A 25760-nucleotide genomic window follows, 5' to 3' on the forward strand; every position below is an offset into this window, starting at 1 on the left:
GGGATAACGTATGTGTTACGAATGATGATCTTGCCTATGATCACTGATGCATTTTAGGCAAGTGGATTTGTGAACAAGCTGGTTTCGCTCACCTTCGACAAGCCAAAGAACAAACGTAAGTTTTTTTACCGGTAATAATGACACTCCCTCGAACTTGTTTTGGCAGGGAAAAAGAGCGACCAGAAAGACAAGCGTCCACTCCTTCGCCCAATAATATGCATCTGTAATGACCAAAATGCCAATGCACTTGCTAAACTCCGTCCTCACGCCCGGCAAATTCGGTATACGAGACTTGCCGATAGTCATATTGTCAAGCGTCTTCGCGAGATTTGCGAGTTGGAGGGTTTACGCGCTGATACCAGGGCTCTGAGTACCTTGGTCGGCGTGGCCAAAGGCGATCTCCGAGGCTGTCTCAATACTCTGCAGGTGTGTACTTACTTGGTGTACACACCATGCTTATAACATCATTTTCAATCTTTATAGTTCATCAAGTCTCGCAATGATGAAGTAACCGAACCTCTCATTCGCCGTGCTACGGTGGGCATGAAGGAGGGGGACACTACCGCAACTTCCGTAATCAACGAAATATTTGCACCTTTATCCCGAAAACGTGTCAAAGAGCTTGGTATGGGTGAAGAAGAAGAGGCACGATACGTGAACCGACTAAGCCATACAATTGAAGGACTGAACAATCCTGCAAGTATAGCAAATGGTCGGTGCAACATCTATGACATCCATTCCTTCTTTTTTATACCCAAGTATAGGCTGTTTTGCGCATTATATCAATTGTCGCCGACACGATGCAAACTTGAACCATTACGAGAAGGCTGGCGAATGGTTGACGACCTTCGACTCCTTTTCGTCGGTCATGTATACAGACGGGGACTTCGCGCTGCATACATACCTGTCGTATTTTCTGGTCCCTTTCCACCCGCTATTCCGAGAACGAGGGGAAAATCGGGTAGAGCGAGACAGTTCGGACTGGGATGTAAGCGTCTACTTTTTGCGTGGTTGCAAGATATTTACTCCTAGTAGAACTTGCAGCTGACACGCGCAAACGAAGAAATTTATAAATCGTTAGCACACGGTATCCGCTCAATCGGTCGCACTGCAGGAGCCAATAGACACCTCGTTACAGGACAAGTCTTGCCACTCGAATTTGCGCCATTTATCAATCGTATAATCTCCCCTCCTTTGCGACCAGTCAGTGGATCTTTCCATACTTGCTTGCCATCTCAAAATGTGTATATCTCAGGTCAACAGTCAAGTGATAAAGCCACAAGAAAGAGCCCTGCTCTTACGTTTGGTGGAGATTATGGTGTCTTTTGAACTTCGCTTTGTGCAAGAAAAGGCCGAGGATGGCCAAAATGTGTTTAGGCTTGACCCGTAAGTTCTGCATGACGCATCCCCCTGCTGACTGATGTAATTCGTTTCGCATAGTCCAATTGATGTTTTTGTTACCTATGACGGTAAGCGCGCCGAAGATATTACAGTTTCTCGGTATGCTGTACGACAGTTGGTCGCCACTGAGGTTTGTGAGTGTCAATGAATATGAAATTACCTTTCTAACTCGACCCAAGATTGACGCCGCACTCGTTGCAAAGCAAGCAGACGCAGTGGAGAAAGGAAAGGAACAAGCAAAAGCCAACTTCTTCAAAAAGTCTGTTTATCTGTTCATTTGGTGTCTGCATCGCTTACTTGACCATCAGATCAAAGAAGGGCGCCACGGAAAATGTCGATGAAGCTAATGAGCCCATGGAAGTCATAGAAGGTAACGGCGAACTGCGCCGCGTGGATGCCTCATCTGAGCCAGGCCCCGAAAACAAACGAGCACGCACTTCCGAGAAAGTGGATATTGCAGATAAGGTTAGGATGATTTTGTATTGTGCAGACTATCTGCTGAATTCGTCGACTAGCCACCTGTAGACTTCTTTGGAAGACCAATCGCTATGAAGAAAGATTTAAGGAAGTCATTGACATCGAAAGAAGCAGTCCCTGATTTTCGCATTGCATATAAGCATCTGGAAGGAAACTCGGCGGCTGTTCGTCGGCCGACGAAGGTTTTGTCATTTCTTTGATCAAATCCAGAGTTGTTATACCAGAATCATCTTTAACACACAGTAGACCTTTATTTTGTACAAGGAATATATCAAAACATCATTTTCGCCCCAAAAATTACGGCAAACAACTGGAGTACCAAGCATGGAAAAGTATAAAGAATATGAAATTATTACCTAGATTACGTCAAAACACGCAAAACGAAGAACGGGAAACCCAAGGAGAAGTTTCTGCGGGGAATCAAGTATGACTACCAAGGCAACACCTACAGAACATAGCGAAAGTCACGGTTTTGTTTGTCCGTGAGATCGAGGAAGGCTTTGTCCACCTTCCTCTCTGCACCCGATTGGTCAAGCATGTACACCGCATCATGCTTGTCTTCGGGGGGTTCATGCTCTCGTTTCGTGTTCTCGCCGGCGAACATGAAACGAAGAACCACCAACGCGATACCAGCGGCAAAATTACATGATGTGATAACAGCCCATGGAACGTGGTTCCTACATCAAATTTAGCGTGACCCGTCATGATCGGTGATGCCGAGTTCGTTACGCACCTGGGTTGATATTGTGCCTTCCACATAAACTGACTGACGGCATTGCCAATCGCATACGAGCACAGGACGATGGCATTGGTAGTGATTCCTGTGCAGATATTATTGAGCCTGTGACTAAATGCGGAAAGATAAATGGCTCATACGTTTCGTGTGTCCAGATGTTATCGAACTAACCCAACCAAGGAAGATAGTAAATGGCGCAATCGCGAAGACTGGAAAATGAAATGAGAAGGTCCGTCAGTGTCTTACGCCTCGAGGCGCTTCCCGAATGAAGTCGTGAACATACTTGAAATCCAGTATGAGAATAGCAACCCTATTTTGTTGGAGAACGGAAGCGTGCTAACGAGTATCGAGCCAAGTATCGCAGGAATATACATTAGTACACCAGCATATGACCTGCCGATGGATGGCTGTGAAGCAAGAACCACTCCCAGCCAAATGGTGAGAACTACATCAAGAAGATATGTGAACAAGGTATCGTGCAACAGAAAGAGAGCGCACTTTCGACCCCACCATCAACACAGCCAAGGAGAGTTGTCTGGATACCATTGAAACCGAATTGTGAGACAATCAACTGGCGTTGATTGGTGAGCTGAGATGCATCAGCACTTATCTATGGAAGCTCGAGTTATTAAACGATTCCTTACAGAATTCACGATGTTTCTGATAAAACGCGTGAATGTTTGGATACGCATATGAAATGGTTCAAAAACGTACGCAGACCCTGCAAAGAATGCCATTAACCATGTCTTCGGATCCTTGACAGTTTCAAGGAACCTGCCAAAAAGAGAATGACGTGATGCGTCGCGAATAAGGATATTATAACTCACTGTTCCTTCTTGAAACGTTTGTTCTCTACGCCACCTTGATTTACTTGAATTCTGCGAATCGCCGCGACTCTTTCTTCTGGAGTGAGGAACCGAGCGGTTGTAGGCGAATCAGGGAAGAAAAACCTTGTCAAAGTGAAAGGGATGAATAGGTAATTTGCATGGCGATCATGAGTTGTACGCACCAGAAGAGCACAGAGGTGAACAATGTGATGGTACCAGTGATAATCATGAGCCTTGTACGATCGGTAAGGTAATGCCCCCGGATCATGTAATATTGTGTGTGACTCACCATTGCCAGGGCATGAAAGAGGCTGTGTGCGTGTAAAGAAGGCCATAACTAATAAACCCCAAAATGATCACAGCAAACCCGTTCATCAAAACTGAGAAAATGAGACAGAGAGAATGAACAAATGAATCAGGGCTTACACCAATAACCAACACGCCTCGTTTGTTCGGCGTGAGTATAGAACATGGATGTGACAATCATGAAGCCGGGGGTGATAGCACCTTCGCACATCCCCAGTAAGAAGCGCACCGCTAGCAATGATCCGAAAGATTTGCAAGCAGCATGACATAGCAGGACGACGGCCCACAGAAAGATATTGATGCTGAATACAGTCAGAATAAGGAACATGATGGACGTGAATGACTCCCAGCGCACCTCATCCATTTTCCAACAGGGAAGCGCTGCAATGCCAAGTTCTGAGGGTATTGAAACACGAGATAGCTTAGATAAAATATGGTGCCTAGCCAGTCGTACTGGTTAGCAGTTAGATTTGCATCCGTCCTGACATAGCGAGAGCGAGAGGTTAGTGCATGCAAACGTGACAACATGTGGCCAACACGCACAATATACCCAGCACCGCTGCTTCACCCAGAGTGGTTTTATCCATGAACGTGATTCTACATGGACCGTTCAGAAGAAAGCGTAGTCATTGGCAGTAGGAGGCTCACAAGTACATGACTGTCCGAGTCAATGCGTCTTTGTCAAGCGAATAGCTTCGAGGATCTTAAAGACTTACTGCACATGAATGGCAAAATGTGCCAATCAATCTTGGCTCTATGAGAAGCCATGAATGGAAGGTCTGCGTGATAATGACGATGAAACAACATACCTCAGTCGAGAGGCCTCCTGTGGAGTGAGAGAAGTGTCTGTCTCCACAATCAGCTGAGCGCCTACATCGACGTCGTAGCCGTGCACGATACTAGAGTGATGTATATGGTCCTCCTTTTTCTCTGAATTTTCGCTGACTGAGTCCATGTTTAGTGAACAGCGAAAGAAGAGAGCGAACGTACATACGCCTTATAAGCTCTCTGAGGCTCTACCGCGCCTTTACGGCATTTCTGATCAGTGAAGCGCAGTGGGCGCTGATCCAAGGCGATTAAAGTGACCAAGTTAGTGAATGCCGGCGGACGAAGCCGCAACCATCCGTTGACAACGGCAGTTCTCTAATTCAAACTTAGAGTTTCAAAGAAATTAATTGCTCACCGCAGGTTGGCCGGCCCATCTACCTTGCTTCCCTGCCCTTCACTTCCATCCGTCGCAATCAGAACTTTCCGCGAATACGTTGTCGCCGTGTGGAACAACGCAGATCGATCTGAGCTAACGAACCTACGAAGCAAACCGCATTCCGTCTGTAGAAAAATCTTCATCAACTTTCTTTACTAGTTTCTGTGTTGAGAGTGGTCTATGATGTCTGATTCACATTCTGATGGAACGCAGCCTGACACGAAAGAGTGGGTTCTTGAGCCAGAGACAGAGTATAGGTTCGAGCTCGACCCCGGTATCTCACTAGCAATCAAGGTACGTCGGTATGCAACCACAAGGCAAATTCATTCCAGGCAACCCCGCACATTCTGAACCCACTCCTCAGCTGGCTCATGGACAGGCCGAGGTCTTCGGTGCTGAACTCGCGGAAGGCAAAACATATCTTTTCGGGGCCGAATGCAGGGCCGCAGTTTTCACCTGGCAGGGCTGCACCTTGGAGATAAGTGCTACACCAGGCACCTTGTGTCGTTTCATACAACTTGTGTTGCTAATCTAATTCATTTAGCACATTACAGGTCGCCCCTCCACAGAGTATGTATCCGAGGAAACCCCTATGGCGGCATATGCAAATGTGCACATTGCGTTCGAGCAAATGCGTGTCAGGGCACTCCGTGTCATGCATGGCTCTCCTTCTTCAGATGATAATGCGAGTGCCAATGCAGAGCCCCCAAGAGTCCTTGTTCTTGGTCCAGAGAACTCAGGAAAAACAACAGTATGCAAAATTCTAACAAATTATACTGTTAGAGCAGGGCAGAACTGGTCCCCAGTATTGGTCAACGTCGATCCGAGTGAGGTGAGCATGCGAGAGATGGATCTATCTTTCTTGTGTTGAGTCACGAGTCAGGGTGGTTGGGCAGTTCCTGGAGCAATCTCGGCTGCTCCAATTCGCAGTCCTATAGCTACAGCGTCACCTGCCAATCCTCTTGGCTCTGCTGCAACATCAGCTCCCACTGCCCTCTCTTCGAATGCTTTAATACCGCTAAGCTATTGGTATGGGCATTCAGAAACTAAACGAAACCCAGTCTTACTAGACCGACTCATACGAAATCTGGGAGAAAATATCAGAGAAAGGGATGAAGATGACCCGGAGGGTGCGGTGAATCAGTTTCTGTCTCAAGTGTACGACAATCAATGATTCGTGGATCCCTAGCGCGTGTGTCGGGTTTGATTGTCGACACTCCATCATCTTTTGCATCGAGTTCTGGCAGCGCACCAGACAACAGGCATACGCTCATAAAAGCATGTGTCGATGCTTTCAGAAGTGCGATTCGTTGACTGCATTGGTACTTCATCTGACTTCATGATAGTCAATGTAATTCTCGTGGTTGGACACGAAAAATTGACCGTTGAAATGCAACGCCTGTTTGGCAATCGTTTCACAGTGGTCAAGATACCAAAATCGGGAGGAGTATGTGCTCTTATCGAACCTATATAATGTGTACCTCACAACACCCGACCAGGTTGTTGAATTGGACCATGGTTATCGGGAACGCGTGCACAAGTATCAGTTGCATACTTACATGTATGGCCAAAAAATAGACCCACCCCCTGGGATAACCTCCGCAATTGTTGGAGGCGAAGCGGTGGCAGACCTCGTCCTTTCGCCATCCTCATGTGTCATCAAATTTGAAGATTTGACGATTTATCGCATAGGTGCAGGTAGGCAATATTTCCTCACATATCAACACGTGGCTGATCGCTTGCCGCAGAGAATATGGCTCCCTCTTCTGCGTTGCCTATTGGTGCTGCACGCATGTTGTCGGAGATGCAGCCAGTGCTTGTTGATCCTGCCTCTAGCAGCTCGGGCCTACTTAATTCCATCCTCGCCTTGCTTGCACCCTTCAACCCGGATGAGTCCGAGCGCTATGACGAAGAAATTTTGGACCTGGCTGTAGTCGGTTTCCTTGTTGTGTACGTCTTGCACTTTATTGTGTAGTTTCCAATTTTCTTTCTTTCTCTTATAATTGCTATAGCGTTCATTGCTCACTCTTGCCTTGTCCATCTAGTACCAGTATCGATGCCCCCAACCGGAAAATGACGATTCTCGCGCCTAACCAAGGATCACTTGTCGGCAAGACAGCCCTTATGGGGTCCTTTGATTGGCAGGAATAAAGTTGGACAAAGTCGATTTCATGGGATCATTCCTCAAGGACTCTTGCACATAGAGTCCCTGACCAGACAAATGACTGGGGAACTCGAGCGGCACGTTTAAGGTGTGGCAGGGCACAGCTTTTACTCCATCACTTCAGCGCAGTTGTACTTAACATGGTTCCTTGCAAGATAAACAATTGAACATTGAACGATAACTATGGTTTCCGCAAGGAACGTTACAATCACTACATTTCAGACTAGAGCATAATGATTATAAGGTTTGTCGACCTATTCAAATATCACTTACTGCGCGCCAAATTTGATCTGTTGGTAACTGAGCTTCACTGCTTTCTCTTGACACAAGGTTGTAGATTGTTGCACTAGTTGTCTTTCTATTACGTAGCAAGGTACGAGCGGAGGAACTAGAATTAGGTCTTTGAGCGAACAGTAAACGTGGCGTTCGCACCTCTTACTTCTCCGCTGCGACGACCAACCGCTTCGTGCACTCCGTCGACACAGCGTTTCTTTTCCCCACCCACCTCTCCCTCATTCATTGTGTGACAACACAATTCAACGCCTCGCAAAACATGATTGCTCAAACCACAATCCCAACATTATCTTGGGCCCTGAAGGGACAGATCAGCCAGACACAGCGAGGAGACCCACCCGTCCACGCAGCTCACTCTTTTCTCTTAGGCTAAGTCCTTTCGTGGCCGGGAGGCGCTGCGCGCCTTTGCCCGAAAACCCTCTCACTTAATTTCACTCATGTATAAACGTAACACATCGTTGCAATTCATTCTACCTGAACTTTGTTCCCCTTTCCACCCGAACGACACGCCAACGTGAACCTCAAAGACAACACGCAGTCGAACTGAAGCAGTATCCAAAGTTCTAGGCGCTCCGGAGTGGGATGACCTCAATGTTGAGTAAAGATTGAATACTTGCACCTTTTGTGCATGTTCACCTTTCTTTTGCTCTCGGCTGTACCCGTGTTTACTCGGTACCAACAAATGTCGAGTTCTAAAGTGAAATATGTCAACGATAATCCACGTAGCTGAGGATTGTCTGAGATCATGTGATCGTCATAAATGAACAAGACTTCATGGGAATACACTGATGGTTTGTGCTAATAGTTCAACGAAATGATGCGTACACAGTACCCATTGTAGAAAGAAGAATCAAGTGATGAGCAAGAATGAATGGAATGAAGGAAATGATAATGCAATAGAGTATCCTGTGTGATTAAAGCCTGGACAAGTCCCGACCCCATACGCCACTGCAAATGCAAGTATCAACCATCAGCATTGGCACGAAAAAGAATGCAAAGCCCCGTACCGAATGATCCAGTCTATCATTAAAAGAAACCGTGTCCTGGCCGAAACCTGCTCGCTCCAGTAAACGCTTCGCCACGCGTACATGGCAGCGAGGCCACCCATGAATGACAGGTTGCCCAAATCGAAGACTGCCGCATTGCCAATATACGCGAGACTGCCGAGATGAGTATAGCGGAATGGCTTGGATACAGCTTCGTCTAGATCCTGTATGCCGTTCGCCTCGAGGACTTCTCGTTTCTTCGCTAACTGATTTAGCTTCTTGCCAAGATATTTTCCTTGCTGAGAAGCCACTTGAGCAGTCTGGATCAGGACAGTACCTAAGTTAAGGCAATCATGATATGACGTTTGAACCGCTGGGCACGTACGGCAGGAAGCGCTGTTATCTTATTTCCAATCTCTTCCAACAATTTGCACAGTTCGTTTAAAGAAAGACTGTTGTCTGCATCTGAGTCATACAAATCGAACAAAGTTCGGACCTGAGAGAAAGATTTAATAAGGCCTCCTTATAACATGCACGAAAACTAACCTTCCGCAACTGCGACTCAGCCATGGGAATCCGATGTTTGATCCTTGCAACTACTAGCTGTCAAAACAACGTTTTCTGAAGAAGACCACCAACATACCCATGAAATCAAATTCATCAAAGTCGATCTTGCCATCTTTGTTCTTGTCGGCCTCATCAACCAACTCCAGCAGGTGGCTCACGATGGACGTCTCAATCTATACACCACGAAGTCTATGTCAAGCACCAGGAAACAGTACAAATAGACACACGGTTGCACAATCTCCAATGGCATACACATTGCCCAACGGCGCACCTTTTACACGAAGATGAGCATCGACTTCGATCGCTTTCTTGTGCACTTGATTGGGCAATAAGGCAGAGACACGACGCGTAAAGGGGTTCATTGCAATGCCAGTTGACCACAGGACAAAATTTGTCGGGATCTCATGAGTAGTAATCGATCCATCCGGAGCCCGCACAGTGTACACGACGTGATCAGGGTGGACGGCACTGACCCTAGCAGAAGTGACTAGGTCGACGTTATCACGACGAAACTTTTCCTGATGCAGTTGCTCAGTTAGAGTACTTTGAAGCGCCATCCACAAGTCATCCATACCTCGGCATACTTTGAAATGGCCTCTGAATACTGTGCTTAAAGTAAGGTTTAAATTTTTCTTGGGCGGTTTCACGCACCGTGTTGAGAATATGCTCGCGCGACTGGATTACATGGATCGAAACTTCCTCGCGGCATATCTTGGGGTACTATATGACACAAGTCAGGTAAAACTAAAGATAGAGCGACTCCAAAACATACGTAATTTACGATGTCTTCTTGACAGAAATCGTAGATTTCCTGCATCAACAAAATTCATGTTTATCGGATATGGACACATTTGATAAAGATAGACTTACGGCTGCCGTCTCTACGCCTGTGGGGCCACCTCCACAAACAACAAATGACAACAAACGCTTGCGTTCTTCAGGAGTTGTGATAGGAAGACTGGCCGTTTCGAAGTTATCTGAAAGGCAACAAATGAATGATAGAGGCGCCAGCCGCGAAGGTATTACCAAGGATTCGTCGTCGGATGGCTTGCGCATCCGATATGGTCTTGAGTTGGAAACAGTGTTCTAGACCTTGGATGCCATGCGTACTGGAAGTTGACCCGCATGCAATGATTACTTTATCATAGCTATAAATGATCATTAATGATGTCAAATAACATGAGTGTTTTGATAGTGGCGACTCACGGAAGATAAACATTTTGGGGTTTACCAGTCGAAGTCAGTGTTTCAAGTTCCAGTAACCGCTCAGACATCACGAGGTCAACGGCCTTGGCGTCTACGAAGTGGCCGCGAAGCCGTGCTACGATCTTGCGTAGGGGCTCGACCAAACTACGGACTTGGACTGTACCAACTGCGGCCGCTACATATCACGAGAAGGTTGAGCCAAACTTGTAAAATGAATGTAGCACTTACAAGGTAAAAGCGGAGTAAATGTGGTAAAGGTTTCTGGTGACACGACGGTCACGTGCCAGTCACCGGGAGATAGTGTTTGCAGGACAGAAATAGCCTGGTTGAATGTCTCGTCAGCGATAGCACTGGTGCATGAAGTTTGCTCATTACCCCCCAGCCTCCTCCTACAATCACCAACTTTGGTTTATCCAAAAGTTTCTTTGCTTCATCATCCTCTACGTCATCCACGAGTGCTCTTACAATTGGGAGGTTCTTTGGTCCCCCCTGCTCGGGATGAAGTGCAAGAGGTAACACTGGTACGCGGTGGACATCCTTGTTCGTATAAGTAAAGGCAGTCATGAATGAATATCCCTGCGCCTAGTAACAGAATCCCAAAGGTCGAAGAGAGGGCCGCAAGTCCAGTATATTTTGCTACCAGTAGAATACGGTTAAGTAAACGCGACCTTGGAAGAGGCTCAGTTGGTATCTGTGGTCTTGACTTTGGAGGTTTTGGTGGTGCCAGTGCATCTGTTGCCAGTAGCCGACTCGGAAGAGGCCTGAGAAGAGATGGTCGTATTCCAATCCCTAAGTGAATGATTCTAACCCTGCTTGGCTTACAGACCCGAGTGAGTTGGTACATCCTAGGGCGGGCGCCGCTCTCGAGATACCCGCTAGGTCAGGACTCAGCCTGTGTCGCAAGAAAAAGCAGGAGTTCGAACTTGACTTTAGTAAGTGACGGTGACAATTAAATGAGAGAGGCAATTACATACTATGTAGTATCCGAGCTATAAACGCATGTACATACTGAGTCATCCGAGTTATTCATAGTAGCAGGTCCACTAGCGCTGCACTGACCGAGCTGAACGTCCTCAGGACCTCAAGCCCGTTGGAACTCCTCTACTGGTTTCTTCAAATTTATGTAATCGCGCACCTCCTTTGAAGTTGTTCAAGTTGGGAGTCACCGAATTTGAATCGAGGAAATGGCTACAACTTGAACATATCCCATCACTGTTCTCTCTGGCAGACATGTCCTCTGAACTCCCCCGGATCCCCACTTTAGCAAACTATCAAACCAAAGAAGACAAGGCTGCTGGAGATCCCATTGATGAGAATGCCGCACACAGTGCAGAGAAGACGGTGCACGAAATGGAATCCCTCAAGGGTAAGTTCAGCACTTTATTGAGCTCGTGTGGTGAATATTTGCACCTCTGTTAATCAGGTGCAATTCGTGAGTGAATTCAGAGTCTAGAGCACTTGGGGCTGGCGACGTTTCAGCTGCCTTGGCTGACATCCAAAGGGATGTGGACGACATTTGGAGGACATCTAAGGGAATGTAGACGAATGTTGCAACAGCTTCAGGTGATGCTGCGACAAAACCACGCCATGACCGCCAATATTCAACTTGCGAACCAGAACAACCTGGTACCCGGACCGAGACAATTTTGTTCTACTTCAAAAAATTGTGAGTCACTCAGTTCATATTTCTTTTTCTTGATCCTAAATTGTTATAGACAAGTGGACATGGTTGTGATCTAGCAGTACAGGCGTCCCGGTCAGAACATCTCAACCAGATCCCCCACCCCACATACACACACACATTGTTGTCATCCACTGGGTCGCTGAAGTAGGATTTTGCCCTCCTTTCTGGAATTATGTTACCGATGGGTATACAATGAGACACATCTTCCAGTTAGTCATTTTCTATAACAATGCTTTTGGCGTCCAACCTGCAGATAATGTGGAGGTTAGGAAGTTGAAACTTTGTCGCTGGTTGTGTTCTGTAAGTCTTTTTGTTAGCATGCAGTACTCAGCTTATGATCATGATTTGGTTTAACGCACACGATGCTGTCATTGTTGTCTAGTGAGTGGTCCTGTTTCGTTTAGATACCATCCTCTTGCCACCGTAGAGATAGAAGATCGCCAGCAGGACAGATCCGTCCACCTTCCAAGCAGTCACAGGTAGTGTTTTTAATGCCGACGATGCCACGCCGAATTCATAACGTTAGGATAACGATGAGCGATCGCAGGTGGAGCTAGACACGGAGATGAAGGAAGATTAGGCTACAGGGGACCACCGAGCGCACAGCGGTGTCAACACTTCCGCGGAATCTGCCCCCAATTCTTCAAGTTACCCGTGGCGTTGTCGCCGTAATTCGTGTTGTAATAATATGGTCCTTCCTTCAAAATGGGGAAATACGATCACATTCTCGTCTTGATGGGTCCCGCGAAGTATCGTATACTTTCGGTACCGAGGTCTTTTGGTGTCATGTCAGCTTATCAATAGGGGCCGACAGGCAGTTAAAGCGCGAGCACGGCTCCATGCTGACTTCAGGAGTAAAAGTCTGATTCAAGCGTTCGACAAGATCACTTCGTCCGTGCTGGTTGTTGGCCCGGTCACATTTTGCACTTAGTCGGTTCGTTATCGAATTCGAATAGTAGGGCTAACGATGACTATCTGCGGTCTTGAAGTCAACATACATTTTCAACGTGTAGTATGCTCACTATGTTGAAACTTAAAGTCCCATTTTGTGGTATCAGCAGGGAGTCTGCATGACTCAATGGACATCATGATGCAAGCCTTGAAAGAGAGCAGCTTGGGCGAAGGTTAGTTTAGAGCGCACGAAGGGCCGTGCGGGCGCGTTGGAAATTCTGAGGCTTGGAGAATATGAAAGTCAGTTTGCTCCAACTCTTGAGTCGGAGGCGTATACATGCGCTGTGGAAATTACAGGAGTTCTGAACTGGATGCACAAACATACTTTTGCAATGTCCGTGGAATGGGAAGCCTGGCGGGGACTTTTGCCGCGGCTTCGATAATGTGAGTGGTGAAGGATCCTGCGTGCAATTTAATTAGTAGAAAATGCGTATAAGGTCTTAAACATTAAATATCAAGTGCTTGTCTGAGTTGGCAGATCGCTGGAACTTGCAGCCGCAGCCATCAGACTCGGAATCAGGCAATAGATATCTGTACATGGAACTCAAGCTTAGTTTTCCATCTCGTACAGTCTTCTGTCAAGCATTCGTGGCAATTACATATCAACCCATCGATTTCAGGGTGGTGAATGCACCACAGTCTGTTACACATCAAGCACGGATTTGGATTGCTACGGTAGGGTACAATGTGGGATATAAGTTGAGGGCAAATGATAATGACGAAGATGATAGTGTAGAGAACCAATGATGCAGAATAAACAATCATCCTCGATGAAAAACAAGGAAGCTTCGTTAGCAGCGTCGGCTTCGAGACCGACAATAATTGAATAAAAGATTTGATGCTCGAGAGCGCCGAAGATCTCAGGCGACAATGCCTTCCAACTCTTTGACGACTTCAGACATTGTTGGGCGATCATTAGGATCATGAGCCCACATCCGCTCGAGGAGGTCAATAATGTCTGGACACCATTGTTTCCGCAGGCCTGTGGTAGACGGTCTGAATATCTCGTCAGCATGCGAAATCATTGGACTCCAAGGTGACAATTCACCTCTGGCGTTTCGCTCCAACAATATCATAAATAGCATGCTCATTCATTCCCTTAAATAGACTTAGATGAGACAGGAAGGGCATGGTGATATACTCACCTCCCAGGGGAACTTCTTGTTGGGTAAGTGCCATTGGAACATTTCCCAGTACACCATAGCACACGAAAAGACATCAACTTTGTGGTTGTATTTGGGATGTGCATGCCAAAGCTCGGGCGCTTGCCAGTTAACAGTGCCAACTAGACTTCGAACCATGGACCGCGTGGACTGCTTCACTTTGGCCAGACCAAAGTCTGCAATCTTAGCTGTACCACGAGAAGTAATGAGAATGTTAGACGATTTGCAGTCTCTGTGGATGACGGAGGGCTTGCGCATGTGAAGGTATTCCATGCCACGCGCAATATCCAGCATGATGCTCAACTGTGATGAGGATGCATAGGCAAGAAGAGAAAAGCAAAGTCAAGGGTACGTACAACTTTTTTCAGGGACGGAGCAGGAACATTGCGAATGTAGTCGAAGAGATCACCATTTGAACAAAGTTCGCTGACTATCATGACGGGCGTCTCGCGTGTGTTCTCCGGTATGCTGACACCAAGCTGTAGAGCAGTGTAAATCACGACTTCAATGGTCTCGATGGGGATACTTACGAAGCGAACTATATTCGGATGATCAAAGCCACCGAGAAGCTTGAGTTCTTTGATATCCACTACGACACATGTTCACAACGTGGAAGCCTCATGGATAACGAGTGCGACGTACTTGAATTGAGCTGATCTCGAAATTCCGCAATAGCGACTCGTCTGCCCTTGAACTTGCCGATGAACACATCCTTGAAGCCCCCACTTCCAATCTTCTCCAGTTTCGTGAGTCTATCAGGCGGAATTTCTCGATCTTCTAAACCTAGGCTTTCAAGATCCAATTCTAGCTCTGGCTCTGGCTGAGTCGTATTCTCGCCAGACAAAGGAGTGCGTGGTTCGTCTTGATGAATTCGATGGGAGCGCAAGAGGACTGGAGGGGTATTACTTTCGCTGCGGCTCTTCGCCTTTCTTCGGCCATTAGCACGATGGCAAGTGGTTGATGGTGGACGAATGGTGCCTGTGGAGGAGGGCGAAGAGAACTCGCTCGTTCGTTGATCTCGCCACTGAAGGAGTGACCGCGCAAGTTGAGGCTTCGTACCAGCAACATCCAGATCCCGAGTCTCGCACATCCGGACCAGGTTATCACGACGCATACGGAGAAGGGTCTTCTTGGTGGCCACAGCGAGATCGACTGAAGACTTGTGTAAGTGATATAAAAAACCAAGAAAAAAAAATAAACCAACAGTCATCTCCGTCTATGGCTTCATCGATCTCCTCAGCCTCCTCGATCTCCTCCTCCTCCCCCTCAGCGTCGATGTCAATATCCTCAGCCTCTAGGTCAACCGACTCGTTACCATCTTGCTCCTCATCTTCGCCAGGCGCATCCTCTTGCCACTCTTCCCCAACCACCTTCCCGTTGCGGAGCTTCCTTGGAGTAGTTGTTGGCGGAGGTAACGTACATTCCTCCACGTATACATCATCATCTCCGTCAGCATCTCGACTATCTTCTGACTGCTCGTCATCCATGCTCGAGCAATCCTCGTTCGCCTCTACGTCCTCTTCGACTTGTTCCTCATCGGCTTCCTCTTCGTCATCACCTTCCCCTCCATCGCTTGGGGGAGTATGTGTTTGTAGTCTGCGAGGGCGAAGACGTCTTTTCGCGGGCGTTGCTCGACATCGCATGGGCGGCGGAGTAGGCGATGGCGATGAGATAAGTTCATCGACCTCTTCCTCGTCCTCCAAACAATCTTCTACCTCCTCCCCTCTCGAAGTCTGCCGTCTAGCCCTTCCCCGTTGCTTTGGCGTATCAGACTCCTGATCATCGCTAACTTCACCTCGTTTCTCCCGACTTCGCAGCCGACGAGGACTGGGTGAGCCCGATGCAATCTTCTCATCCAGCTCAGTGAGATCAGTAAGCTCGCTCTCCTCGCCCAATGCAACAGATTCAGCGATCTTAACATCCTCGCTGAATTCGACTTGTTTGCCCTTGCCCTTGCACCTAGTGGAGATACGTGGAATGACAACCTCGGCGGATACTTTACGAGCACGCAATCTCGTAGCAGGAGGGGATGGAAGCTGATTAGAGGAACTTGGTGTGGGCGAAGATCGGCTGGATGTAGACCTAGTTGTCCGTCGTCTGAGTGAGAGATTAGCACACTGAATTCAATTCGGAAAATTCAACTAACGTCAGGGCAACAGTACCATTAGTCTTGCAGGCAGCCGGTAGCTCGTCGGGGTATGAGTGACTTGCGTTGAGGTGGCCGACAGATAAACTACGTGTTTTTAAGAAGCGTGAATTTGCCTGGTTTGTAGCCAAGTGAACTGTAGCGCGGCGGCGCAGACCTGGGGGAACTCGATATCTGGTTCCAGCGTCCGTTTCCTCACCACCTGCTGCGTTCCCCTCGTCCGAGGAGCAGTCGCTCCCATCCCGCCCAGGAGATGAGGGAGGTAACGATACGATATCGTCTCGCGCTGCAATAATTGCTTCTGCGAGCTCCAGCTTCGTAAGGTTGTGCGCATCGTCCGATAGACCCGCGGCAGTATACAACTTGAGAAGTTCGTCTTTTCGACGACGTTTGAGCTGGCCCAAGGATGCTTCATTTATCAAAAATTCATCGGCTGATAGTACATTTAAAAAAAATTAGCGCATCAAAGATCATAATGCAGAAGTACTTACACGCTTCTTCATCGCAGTCAATTTCAGAAGCGTCAGATACACTCCAGCGACCAGGAACATCGACTTCCATCTCACTAGGTTCTTCGCTGGATGAGTCCCGGATCGGTGAAGCTTTAAGTTTCTTCAGTTTCGGAGCCCCACGCGCGGGCCGACATCCAGACATATTTTCATTAATCGACGCGACGCGTTTCCTTTTCGAACCAATAGGAACGTCAAGATTTTGACTCACATCTCGAATGCTGTTTTTCATCAAAAGATACTGACGGGATGGAAGCCGTCGCAAATTGGGATGCAATGTAGCCAGTATGGGACGCGAATCAATGGTAGTGTCTGAAGATGACGGTGGAGACGCGCCCACCGCGTGGGAATTAGCTGAGGAACGCTGGAATCTATTCACGAAAGCAAGAGCGCGTTTGGCAACCGAAGTATGGCGGAGGGAGTACTGTCTACGCGCCAGATTATTGCTGTTTTGGGAAAATGAGACTCTATGTGGTGAACGGCGTTGAACCATGTCCACAGCAACAATATCTGGTCCAGTCTATTGGATCGATTGTCACCAACCCTTTAGAGGAGGTCGTTGAAAAGTGCGAATATCCAGTTTGTTGAAGGAATAAAGGTGCAAGTGCGGATTAAAATCGGTCAAAGGACCTCTGGGTCGTTTCAGCCTTCGTCGTCGTCGTCGGTGTTGAAATCATTGGTTTCCGACACAGTTTCAACCCCTGCCACAACGTCAATAAGACCAAATAACTGGTGGCGTGGGCTTGCTTGTTCAAATATAGTAATCATCTCACAGGACGAAATCCGACGGATCTGTGCTATACGCAGCCACGGTCGAGACTGACAGTTGGGCACTCTGAAGTTGTGATTAGATGACATAGCGGACGGGCAGTACCTAGAGGGTAAATGATTAACAGGCTGGCTTCCGCACATGCTATATGTTGTAAGATGGGAGTTCTTGATGGGATTTCTAGATTAATCATTTGACAGCTGATGAAAGGAATAGCTGAATCGAGCTTGGTGTACTCCGGTGCCAGAACCTCTTTACCACCGCACATGTATTATGACCTTATAAAAAATCCCGCTGTTCTTGAGGACAGATTCCCGCTCCCCCTTGCTTGTCGTTTTTCTCTCCGTCGAGTCAACAGCAGGATGCTCCTCAAATTTTCAAAGTCGGATATCCTGAACTCAGCTCTCGTTTATCCTGAGACCGGTGCTCTTGGATATACCATCCTTACCAGGTCCCATTTTATTCGTGACAGTAATAAGGATTCAAACACAGAGAGCGAGGACGAAGATGGGGAGAGTCGCAGGACGACTATATATAACAAACTAGGGGAGGTCATCGCTGAGATCGGATGGAAGGGCAAGCAGCCAATAGAGATTGTCATCGGCAAGGAAAAAATCATCGGAGCGAAAGGGATGTTTGGGTGCTCGAGTGCCATACTATCGTACGTTTGCTTTATTCACCTTCATGTCCGCACGTTCTCAACACCACAAAGTCGCAATGTCCTTGGCATACCTACACGCTTCGACACAGAATATTTCTGGATGGCAGCACCAGATGCACTTACAGTTCGTGCTTTCCTTCAAGCCCGGTATCACTACTGAGAGCGACACACAGCTTCTTGACTATGATTCAAATCAGACAAAAGGTTCCTTCCACGCCAATAGTATGCGCGTGGGCGAACGCTTCATTGCTGCTCCCATACCCAGCCTGGGACATGACTATCTAGAGTTTGAAACGCATCCCCTCGCATCAACAGAGGAACTCCTCGGTACATCTTTCCTACTCTTTTTAGCTAGCGTCATCTGATATCACTTCGAAGTTTCATTCATCTTGATGGAAGAACTCCGCCGAAGTCGCTTCAATCTCCATACAGACTCATCAGATCGTTCGAAACTCTGGCGGAGCACACCGCTCGCCAATTGGGGGCGACGATTACGACGGAGATCTATTTGATTAGTTCGGCTTGATCTTTTTCTGTTGCATTCGTGTGCTTTCTTCCCTGCATCTGTTGTTATCGCTGTATATTCATGCTCTGCTTGTCGTCGCTTTCGCTAATGTCGCTCATTCCTGTGTAGCTCTATCAGTCCTATCGCATTTCGTTCAATCTCGTGCATTATTACTCTCTGGCGTTTAATCGCCCTTTTCAATGTAAAATACGGTACTTACTGGTGCTGAGAAGGTTGCCTTCCATCAGCATGACATTCAGGTACTGGATTTATACCAGATAGGCTTGTCGCTCATTATCGTTACAGTGCCAATTATCCTGTGTAGTTTCTAGCACGAACCTTGTCTATGTTGCTACATATTGACATTCAAATTCGCTCAAATTCCGAAGTCATGGGAGTGAACGTCGAACTGAAATCTCCCTGCATGTTTGTTTTTGGCCCATTCTTTACAATCACCCGATGTGGGAACAAAGACTGTGATATAAATGGTGAGCTTCTTTTCTTTGCCGTTCCGAAATGAAGCAATGTGCTTACAGAGGATACTCGCCTAGACTAAATCTGAAGCGTCCCTGACATATGCGCCTACGTTACATTCGATGCGGCTAATTTTTATGGTCATGACACCAAGGCTATCTAAGTGCGATATTCGACGGAAAGTCGCTATCTACGCCAATTGCGTTCATATGCCCCCGACGGTTAACAAATCTCCGACTCCCACGAAGTGCTTTTCTCGGTTAGAAATGTACACATCCAGCACATCTCTGTCAAAAGTTCGTGTGTTTTTCCCTTATCATGATCGGTACTGGATGATCAAATGCATCCCTCACCCACACAGACAAACAACTCGGACCCTTGATACATACAGGCTGGTTCCCTCCGAACACTCTAGTAGTTCAAAAACAAACACGTCGTGACATCGTCATGAATGCTCCCCGGCAGTTCGGAGACTCTCAGACGAAGCTCAAGATTGCTGCTCAGGTTCTCGCTCGCTCATCACAAGCCGAAGACAGCTATTGTCGTTCTTGCCTGCACATAAGAACGGACCGACCCGCTTGTCATATGTAGCCTCACATTGATCTGTTTAATCAGGGAATTTACCTTCAGCTTCAGGCTTGCAAGAATGATGTCAGAAGCTTAGGTGTACTACATGGCACCCTAGGGATTGAGGAATTGGTGCACCACTACAATTTTACTTTTAGTCTCGACGCCAAGACTTTGAACAAACTTCGACATAGCACAATATTCGTTGGTATGTTTTTACCTCTAAGAATGTCACAACTACCACTAGATTTCTATCAATTCTTATCCTGACCATCACTCGTACACATTTGCGATCGTGTACATCTTGGTAGTGGACACAGGCTTCACTGGTTCCTCGCCATAAATCTTCTCCATCTTGTACATCGTCGTGGAAGGAATGGGACCAGCGTCGGCGGTAGTCTTCGAGGCCGGCACTGGAGCTTCAACATTAACAGCAACAGGCTTCCCCGCCTTACTGGCCAAATTAGCCGCGCGCCCATCAGGAATGCGGATGAACTCGAGCTTCCCATCCTCCGCAGTGCCGTCAAAGATGAAATAACCCTTCCTCTCAAACTGAATAATGTCCCCTTTAGTGAGTGTGCTTACGTTCGCATCTGCAAACGCCTCCTCCCGGAACTCGCTCACTGGCGTGACGAAATCTTTGATGTCATCCGTTTCCTCAAGCTTCTTCTTCGTGATCAGGTAGTCGTAGTCAAGGAGCGTTATGTTGACTAATGGGTAATCATTGGTGGGTTGTGCAAGCCAAGTAATCTTTTTCTTCGTCTTGCGGAAATCGCCCTCAAGATGGAGATCCATCGTGAGAGAAGTGATATCGCCCGAGGGGCCCGTGGTCTTAGACCGGACGATGGCATTTCCCCAGTCCATCAACGTTATCTGATGCGATCGGTGCGGATGAGACTTGTCTCACGGCTATCGTTGGCATGACATACCTCTTCTTGATCATCGAAGGAAATGGCATCTTCCTGCTCGACAAGGATGGTAGACGTAAATACGGTCCTTTTCTCGCCGACATCTGGATTTTTCTTATGTCGTGGTAAGGTCTTCACCTCGAGTGCAAGGGGGCCACCGTTGATGGTTACAAAGACACTGTGGATGACTGTGTCAGCTTGCAGACAGGTGGGTGGTGATGACGGCACCTGTTATTCTTCACAATGGCCCAGAACCGCGGAGCAACAGGATCGATTACTTTTTTATTGATGGCCCAGATCATATCCCACTCGAGCGATACGATGGCTTGTGAAGGCCCCTGAGCCAACATGAACTGTGACAGCGCATCCACAGTCAGTCCGCGTCTACGGATCCCTGCCGCAGTCGCATCAGAAACAGCCTTGTGCTCCCAAGGAGAACTAACCCCGAATGGTTGGGAAACGTGGGTCATCCCAACCCCTGACTATTCCGTTGTCCACAAACCAATGCAACTTCCGCTTGGACAAAAGTGTATAGATGAAACTTAGACGACTGCGGAGGTGTCAGTAGTTTTCAAGTACAGATCCAAGAGAGAGATCGACCTGAAGTCCCAGATGTCAACACCGCGCATCCCAAGAGCTTTGATCATCCACTGATATTGCGCATTTCGCTCGCGGTATTCGTTCGTTCTGAGGGCATGGGTAACTCCCTCAAGGGAGTCTACGATTGGGCACGCAAAATCGTAGGTGGGGTATATTTTCCACTTATCTCTGTAAGATAGATCAATATTCAGTGAAAATTAAATTAGATGGCTCCATACCCAGTTCGGTGATGATGGATCAAGTTACATCGGTAAATGACAGGGTCACGCAGAGCTTTGTTCTGATCGTCCACGCTGATTTTCGCGCGGATGCACCACCTCAGTCCTTCTGGAGATCCGATCTTCATCTCCTCAAAGTGCCTCAGATTGTCCTCGATCGAGTCATCTCGATGAGCAGATGCAACACCTTTGCCTCGTTCCTCGCGCATCTATTTTTTGGTCATATTGTCATTTATGCATGATTCTTAAACTAAAGTTTCGCACCTGTAATTGCTCTGTATCATCGGCGTAAGCTTTACCACTCTTGATGATTTGAATGGCCAATTCATAGATCTGGTCAAAGTAATCTGATGTGTGGGTTATTTTATCCCCACGTATGTTTAGCAGCTCCAAATCTTGCAAGATAGTCTCCTCGAACTCAGCCTAGGCGCTTCACTGTGAGACTTCATGTACTTGTGAATAAAATAGGGGGCTTACCCGTTCCTTTGTGGGATTGGTATCATCAAAACGAATGATCATCTTCCCATTATACATTTTTGCGAAAATACTGGTTCAGCATCGCAGCCTTTCCATGGCCAATGTGGAGATACCCAGAGGGTTCAGGCGGGAAACGTGTGACGACCTGGCCTTCCTTTGCATTTTGGAGGCCAAGAGCAAACCCTGCGGCTGTTTTATTCGATCTGGCTTTATTGGCTTTAGCTGCTGTAAAGCTCGCGAGCGCAGCTTGAATGGGCTCGAGACTCTCGATGTGAGACATCCACCGAAGAAGATGAACATGCTGCTGCCCATTCTTGAGAAATCCGATAAATTTTGGTGCAACTGATGAATGTCAGACGCGACAACATCAACAACTTGGCTGATCGCTCTACCTTTGACTGAACCCCAGATGATGAAATCGGCTGCAGTGATGTCGTGGCCGACGAGGAAGGTGCGGTATGCGAGATGATCATCCAAAGAATCGAGAAGAGCAAGGATATCTGGGATCGCTGTCAATGTCGGCACAGTTTTTGCGAGTTCAAAATACGTGGCAGTCTGAAAGCGATCGGTTAAACTTGGATGAGTTATATCAGGATGTATGATACCTTTACGCTGTCTCCAGCGAGTCCTCCTGCTGTTAGCCAATACGGCTACGATCTCATCGTTCGCAGAGATCTGTGAACCCTCAAAGTCTAGAGTGATACCATCTACTGATTCGTCGTAGTTTATGTCTACTTTCTGTGTGTACGTCGCGATAGCGATCGAAGCGTAAGGAAATGGGGAAGTTTTTGTTGAAAGTGTTATAGACATGATTGTTCAGTCCAAAGAGCAGCGATGATCATGCAACTTGTGACTCACTCGCTGCCAGCAGGATAAACTTTAATCTTATCTAAGTTGGATCGGCTGCTCCCCAGCTGGTTCTCCTACAACAAATAAATTGATCCACTGATCATGATGGAGGGCTACCCTAAGCAATATGTCAAACTACCCCCATGGATTTCCTTCAGGCTGCAAAACCATCTGATGAGGTTTTCCAAATGGGGATAGTGACTGACTTGACAATGACTCCACTTGACTCCATTCGTACTTTAGCATTATTAAAATTGCCGAAGGGGCTTTATGTAAATAACAGAATAAAAGTCGTTAGCCCTTCTGCAGCTGGACAACGGTGTGAAGCACTCGGCTCTAAAATTTTACCTCCTCCAAATAATTTCCCCCCCATCTTATTGCAAATAGTACTTTCATCAAGTTCGCCCATTATGCCTTGCATGCTGTCCGTCCTTTCCAGATTGATTTTCAGAACTTGTTATTAATCGTGACCCGTAGCATTGATCCATCTCAGAAATACAGACCTTACGTACCACTGGTCCTCGACAATCGTCAATGGCCAACCAAGACATTCACCAAGGCTCCCATATGGCTTTCCACAGATCTTCGTGACGGAAACCAGGCATTGGCATGCCCCATGACGGCAGATCAAAAACTCACCTTCTTTCGTTTGCTGGTCAAATGCGGATTCAAGGAAATCGAAATCGCCTACCCTTCTGCTAGCGATACCGATTTTGCATTCGTCAGATATTTGATCGAGAATAATGAGATCCCCGACGATGTATGGATCCAGGTAAGTACTCTTGCGAAGCACTCCGTTACGCCTGCTGATATTTGGATCTACTAGGTTCTGACTCCAGCTCGCGAGGATCTCATCCAAAGATCATTCGAAGCTGTCGCTGGTGCAAAGCATGTCATCATGCACATGTATAACGCGCTTTGTCCTATGTTCCGAGATGTCGTCTTCCGTAACTCGAAGGAACAGACAGTTGAACTGGCCTCTAGACATTCCAGAATCATCAGCGAGCTTGCCGATCAATACTCTGCATCACATGGGATGAAATTCCGTTATGAATACAGCCCGGAGACATTCACCCAGACAGAAATGGAGTTTTCTCTTCAGGTTTGCGAGGCTGTCAAGGCTGCGTGGGGCAAGGCTGGGCCGGGTATCGATCGCATAATCTTCAACCTTCCTGCTACTGTTGAGATTGCTCCTCCTAACCATTATGCTGATCAGGTAGGCGCTTTTATAAAAGCCTCCATCATGTCCATTCACTATTTTCAAAGATCGAATACTTTGCCGCTCATATATCTGAGCGAGAAAACATCATCATTAGTTTGCACCCCCATAATGACAGAGGTACGTCATTGACACATTCAATCACGGACGTATTTTTAAAACTTCATGAAGGTACTGCTATCGCAGCTGCAGAGCTCGCAGTCCTTGGTGGCGCTGATAGAGTTGAAGGCTGTTTGTTCGGTAATGGAGAACGTACAGGAAATGTCGACATTGTGACCCTAGCGTTGAACTTATACACGCAAGGAATCACCCCCAACCTCGACTTTAGCAACATCCAGGAAGTCATCGACACCGTGACCTCCTGCAATGATCTCCCTGTACACCCAAGGCACCCTTACGCTGGCGAGCTCGTCTTTACGGCCTTCTCTGGTTCACATCAGGACGCCATCAAGAAAGGTTTCGAAGCGCAGCGTATTCTTCACAAAAAAAATACCGAGAACGGCGAGCTCAAGATGTGGGAAATACCATATATGCCCCTGGACCCTGCCGACCTCGGATGCAGTTACGAAGCTGTCATTCGTGTTAACGCACAGTCCGGAAAGGGTGGCATTGCGTATCTTGTCAAGCAACACCTGCAACTTGACCTTCCGCGCAATATGCAGATCGGATTCTACAAGGTCATTCAGCAAATATCCGACCGCGAGGCACGCGAAGTCACCGTGGAAGACATCACGACGGCGTTCCGCGAGACTTACCACTTCGGTGGATCGAAGTATGAAGGTAGATTGGCGCTCAAGTCGTTCCGTATTACGGCCGAGCCGTCACCTGATCCCACTCAAGACGATGAACCTTTCGATGAGCGTCGTCGCTTTGATGGCACTATGTTAGTGGATGGCGTATTGCGCGTCATTCGCGGAGATGGCAATGGTCCCATCTCAGCTCTTCTTGACGCTCTGCGCACTCATTTGGAGATCGACATGACCCTTCGCGAGTACACGGAGCACGCAGTTGGCGAGGGAGAAAACTCCAAGGCAGCCTCATACATCGAACTCGTTGCTACCACCGACGACGTCAAAGAAACTCGCTATGCATCTGAGTCATGGTGGGGTGTTGGACTTGACTCTGACATTGCCGCTTCCGGTTTGCACGCCGTGTTGAGTGCCATCAATGCTGCCATTGGCGACCGTGTATTGCCTGAGCTGAAGCTTAGCGTTGGCTTCAACAACACCTCTGGTCATTCGGATGTCTCGGACGCTATCGTCAATACTCTGGGCTTGACGCTCCCCCGTAGATTGCAGAATTCCTTCTTCGAGGTCGTGCAGCGCGCCGTGCGCGAGTCAGATGGCAAAATTTCGTATGAAGACCTTACCCGTCTCTTCCAGGAGACATACGGCTACGAGGTCGAAAACAAGGGCAGGATTTCTCTGGGTGACTTCTGCTTCGAGCGTGTCGAAGGCGGTGGCCCCCAGTTCAAGGGTGATATCGAGATTGACGGCGTGGTGTGTAAGGTTGTTGGTGAGGGCAACGGTCCATTGTCCGCAGCCATCGCCGCGTTGCACTCACAGGTTGAAGGCACTCTTGTCTGTCGCGAGTATTCAGAGCACTCTGTGGGAGAAGGTTCAGGAGTAAAGGCTGTCTCCTTCGTGGAGCTTGTATATGAGCTGCCAGGAAGGGCTAAAAAAGAGGCTGCTTGGGGATTGGGCAGCGACACTGATATCACTGCATCTGGTATCAAGGCTGTTTTGAGAGCGGCAAGCAGACTGAGTGTAGTTGCAAAAAAGGCATAAGATGATGTTGGGATTTATTCATACAATGTATTACCCAGATGTACTTATTAGTATCTGACTTGAACGAAGTACAGTATGCAATTTCTGAGAAGAGGATGCACTGGT

General features: G+C 47.5%; 8 protein-coding genes across 8 annotated transcripts; 4 read left to right on the forward strand and 4 right to left on the reverse strand.

Annotated features, from left to right (window-relative positions):
- Positions 1-57: 57 nt before the first annotated feature.
- On the forward strand, positions 58-2078 carry EDB93DRAFT_1250637 (uncharacterized protein; the record flags this gene model as incomplete). Its single annotated transcript, XM_041453041.1, has 10 exons — positions 58-115; positions 167-426; positions 484-712; positions 765-988; positions 1036-1203; positions 1256-1386; positions 1441-1531; positions 1581-1660; positions 1710-1866; positions 1917-2078. Coding segments are annotated over 10 exons (1560 nt in total), but the record flags the coding sequence as incomplete, so codon positions are not given.
- On the reverse strand, positions 1889-4702 carry EDB93DRAFT_1284271 (major facilitator superfamily domain-containing protein; the record flags this gene model as incomplete). The annotated part of the gene is made up of 16 exons (XM_041454481.1): positions 1889-2555; positions 2612-2699; positions 2755-2823; positions 2898-3059; positions 3113-3203; positions 3259-3274; positions 3329-3388; positions 3442-3564; positions 3624-3674; positions 3731-3821; positions 3868-4049; positions 4103-4228; positions 4291-4344; positions 4396-4405; positions 4464-4501; positions 4557-4702. The coding sequence occupies 16 exons, from the start codon at positions 4700-4702 to the stop codon at positions 2324-2326; spliced, it is 1539 nt and encodes a 512-aa protein (XP_041307348.1). The 3' UTR covers positions 1889-2323.
- A 471-nt stretch (positions 4703-5173) lies between these two features.
- On the forward strand, positions 5174-7550 carry EDB93DRAFT_1284283 (Pre-mRNA cleavage complex II protein Clp1-domain-containing protein; the record flags this gene model as incomplete). Its single annotated transcript, XM_041454482.1, has 9 exons — positions 5174-5245; positions 5316-5471; positions 5496-5783; positions 5835-6081; positions 6141-6251; positions 6298-6398; positions 6451-6649; positions 6700-6901; positions 6997-7550. Coding segments are annotated over 9 exons (1482 nt in total), but the record flags the coding sequence as incomplete, so codon positions are not given.
- Positions 7551-8323: 773 nt separating this feature from the next.
- On the reverse strand, positions 8324-10732 carry EDB93DRAFT_1085942 (pyridine nucleotide-disulfide oxidoreductase-domain-containing protein; the record flags this gene model as incomplete). Its single annotated transcript, XM_041445943.1, has 14 exons — positions 8324-8357; positions 8417-8715; positions 8781-8891; positions 8942-8994; positions 9039-9135; positions 9190-9480; positions 9537-9566; positions 9614-9682; positions 9735-9773; positions 9833-9939; positions 9989-10110; positions 10169-10343; positions 10397-10490; positions 10544-10732. The coding sequence occupies 14 exons, from the start codon at positions 10730-10732 to the stop codon at positions 8324-8326; spliced, it is 1710 nt and encodes a 569-aa protein (XP_041307350.1).
- A 2716-nt stretch (positions 10733-13448) lies between these two features.
- On the reverse strand, positions 13449-17432 carry EDB93DRAFT_1226711 (uncharacterized protein). The gene is made up of 10 exons (XM_041451227.1): positions 17395-17432; positions 16604-17322; positions 16113-16545; positions 15171-16063; positions 14609-15118; positions 14497-14555; positions 14323-14445; positions 13949-14269; positions 13852-13901; positions 13449-13799 (listed from the first exon to the last, which is right to left on the reverse strand). The coding sequence occupies exons 2-10, from the start codon at positions 17112-17114 to the stop codon at positions 13664-13666; spliced, it is 3036 nt and encodes a 1011-aa protein (XP_041307351.1). The 5' UTR covers positions 17115-17322; positions 17395-17432; the 3' UTR covers positions 13449-13663.
- A 320-nt stretch (positions 17433-17752) lies between these two features.
- EDB93DRAFT_1085864 (uncharacterized protein) lies at positions 17753-18563 on the forward strand (the record flags this gene model as incomplete). The annotated part of the gene is made up of 4 exons (XM_041445939.1): positions 17753-18051; positions 18103-18175; positions 18225-18378; positions 18430-18563. 4 exons carry the CDS (start codon positions 17753-17755, stop codon positions 18561-18563), a joined length of 660 nt encoding a protein of 219 aa, XP_041307352.1.
- A 1307-nt stretch (positions 18564-19870) lies between these two features.
- EDB93DRAFT_1104164 (tRNA synthetases class I, catalytic domain-containing protein) lies at positions 19871-22610 on the reverse strand (the record flags this gene model as incomplete). The annotated part of the gene is made up of 10 exons (XM_041447393.1): positions 19871-20470; positions 20527-20683; positions 20734-20899; positions 20949-21055; positions 21106-21273; positions 21324-21532; positions 21588-21746; positions 21801-21870; positions 21914-22142; positions 22193-22610. 10 exons carry the CDS (start codon positions 22608-22610, stop codon positions 19871-19873), a joined length of 2283 nt encoding a protein of 760 aa, XP_041307353.1.
- A 329-nt stretch (positions 22611-22939) lies between these two features.
- EDB93DRAFT_1147696 (2-isopropylmalate synthase) lies at positions 22940-25740 on the forward strand. Its single transcript, XM_041449532.1, has 5 exons — positions 22940-23073; positions 23127-23421; positions 23476-23865; positions 23916-23988; positions 24040-25740. The coding sequence occupies exons 1-5, from the start codon at positions 23060-23062 to the stop codon at positions 25653-25655; spliced, it is 2388 nt and encodes a 795-aa protein (XP_041307354.1). The 5' UTR covers positions 22940-23059; the 3' UTR covers positions 25656-25740.
- The last annotated feature ends 20 nt before the right edge of the window (positions 25741-25760 follow it).

This window comes from Suillus bovinus (assembly GCF_016758785.1).
Source record: "Suillus bovinus strain UH-Sbo-P2 chromosome Unknown EDB93scaffold_30, whole genome shotgun sequence".
Lineage (NCBI taxonomy): Eukaryota > Fungi > Basidiomycota > Agaricomycetes > Boletales > Suillaceae > Suillus > Suillus bovinus.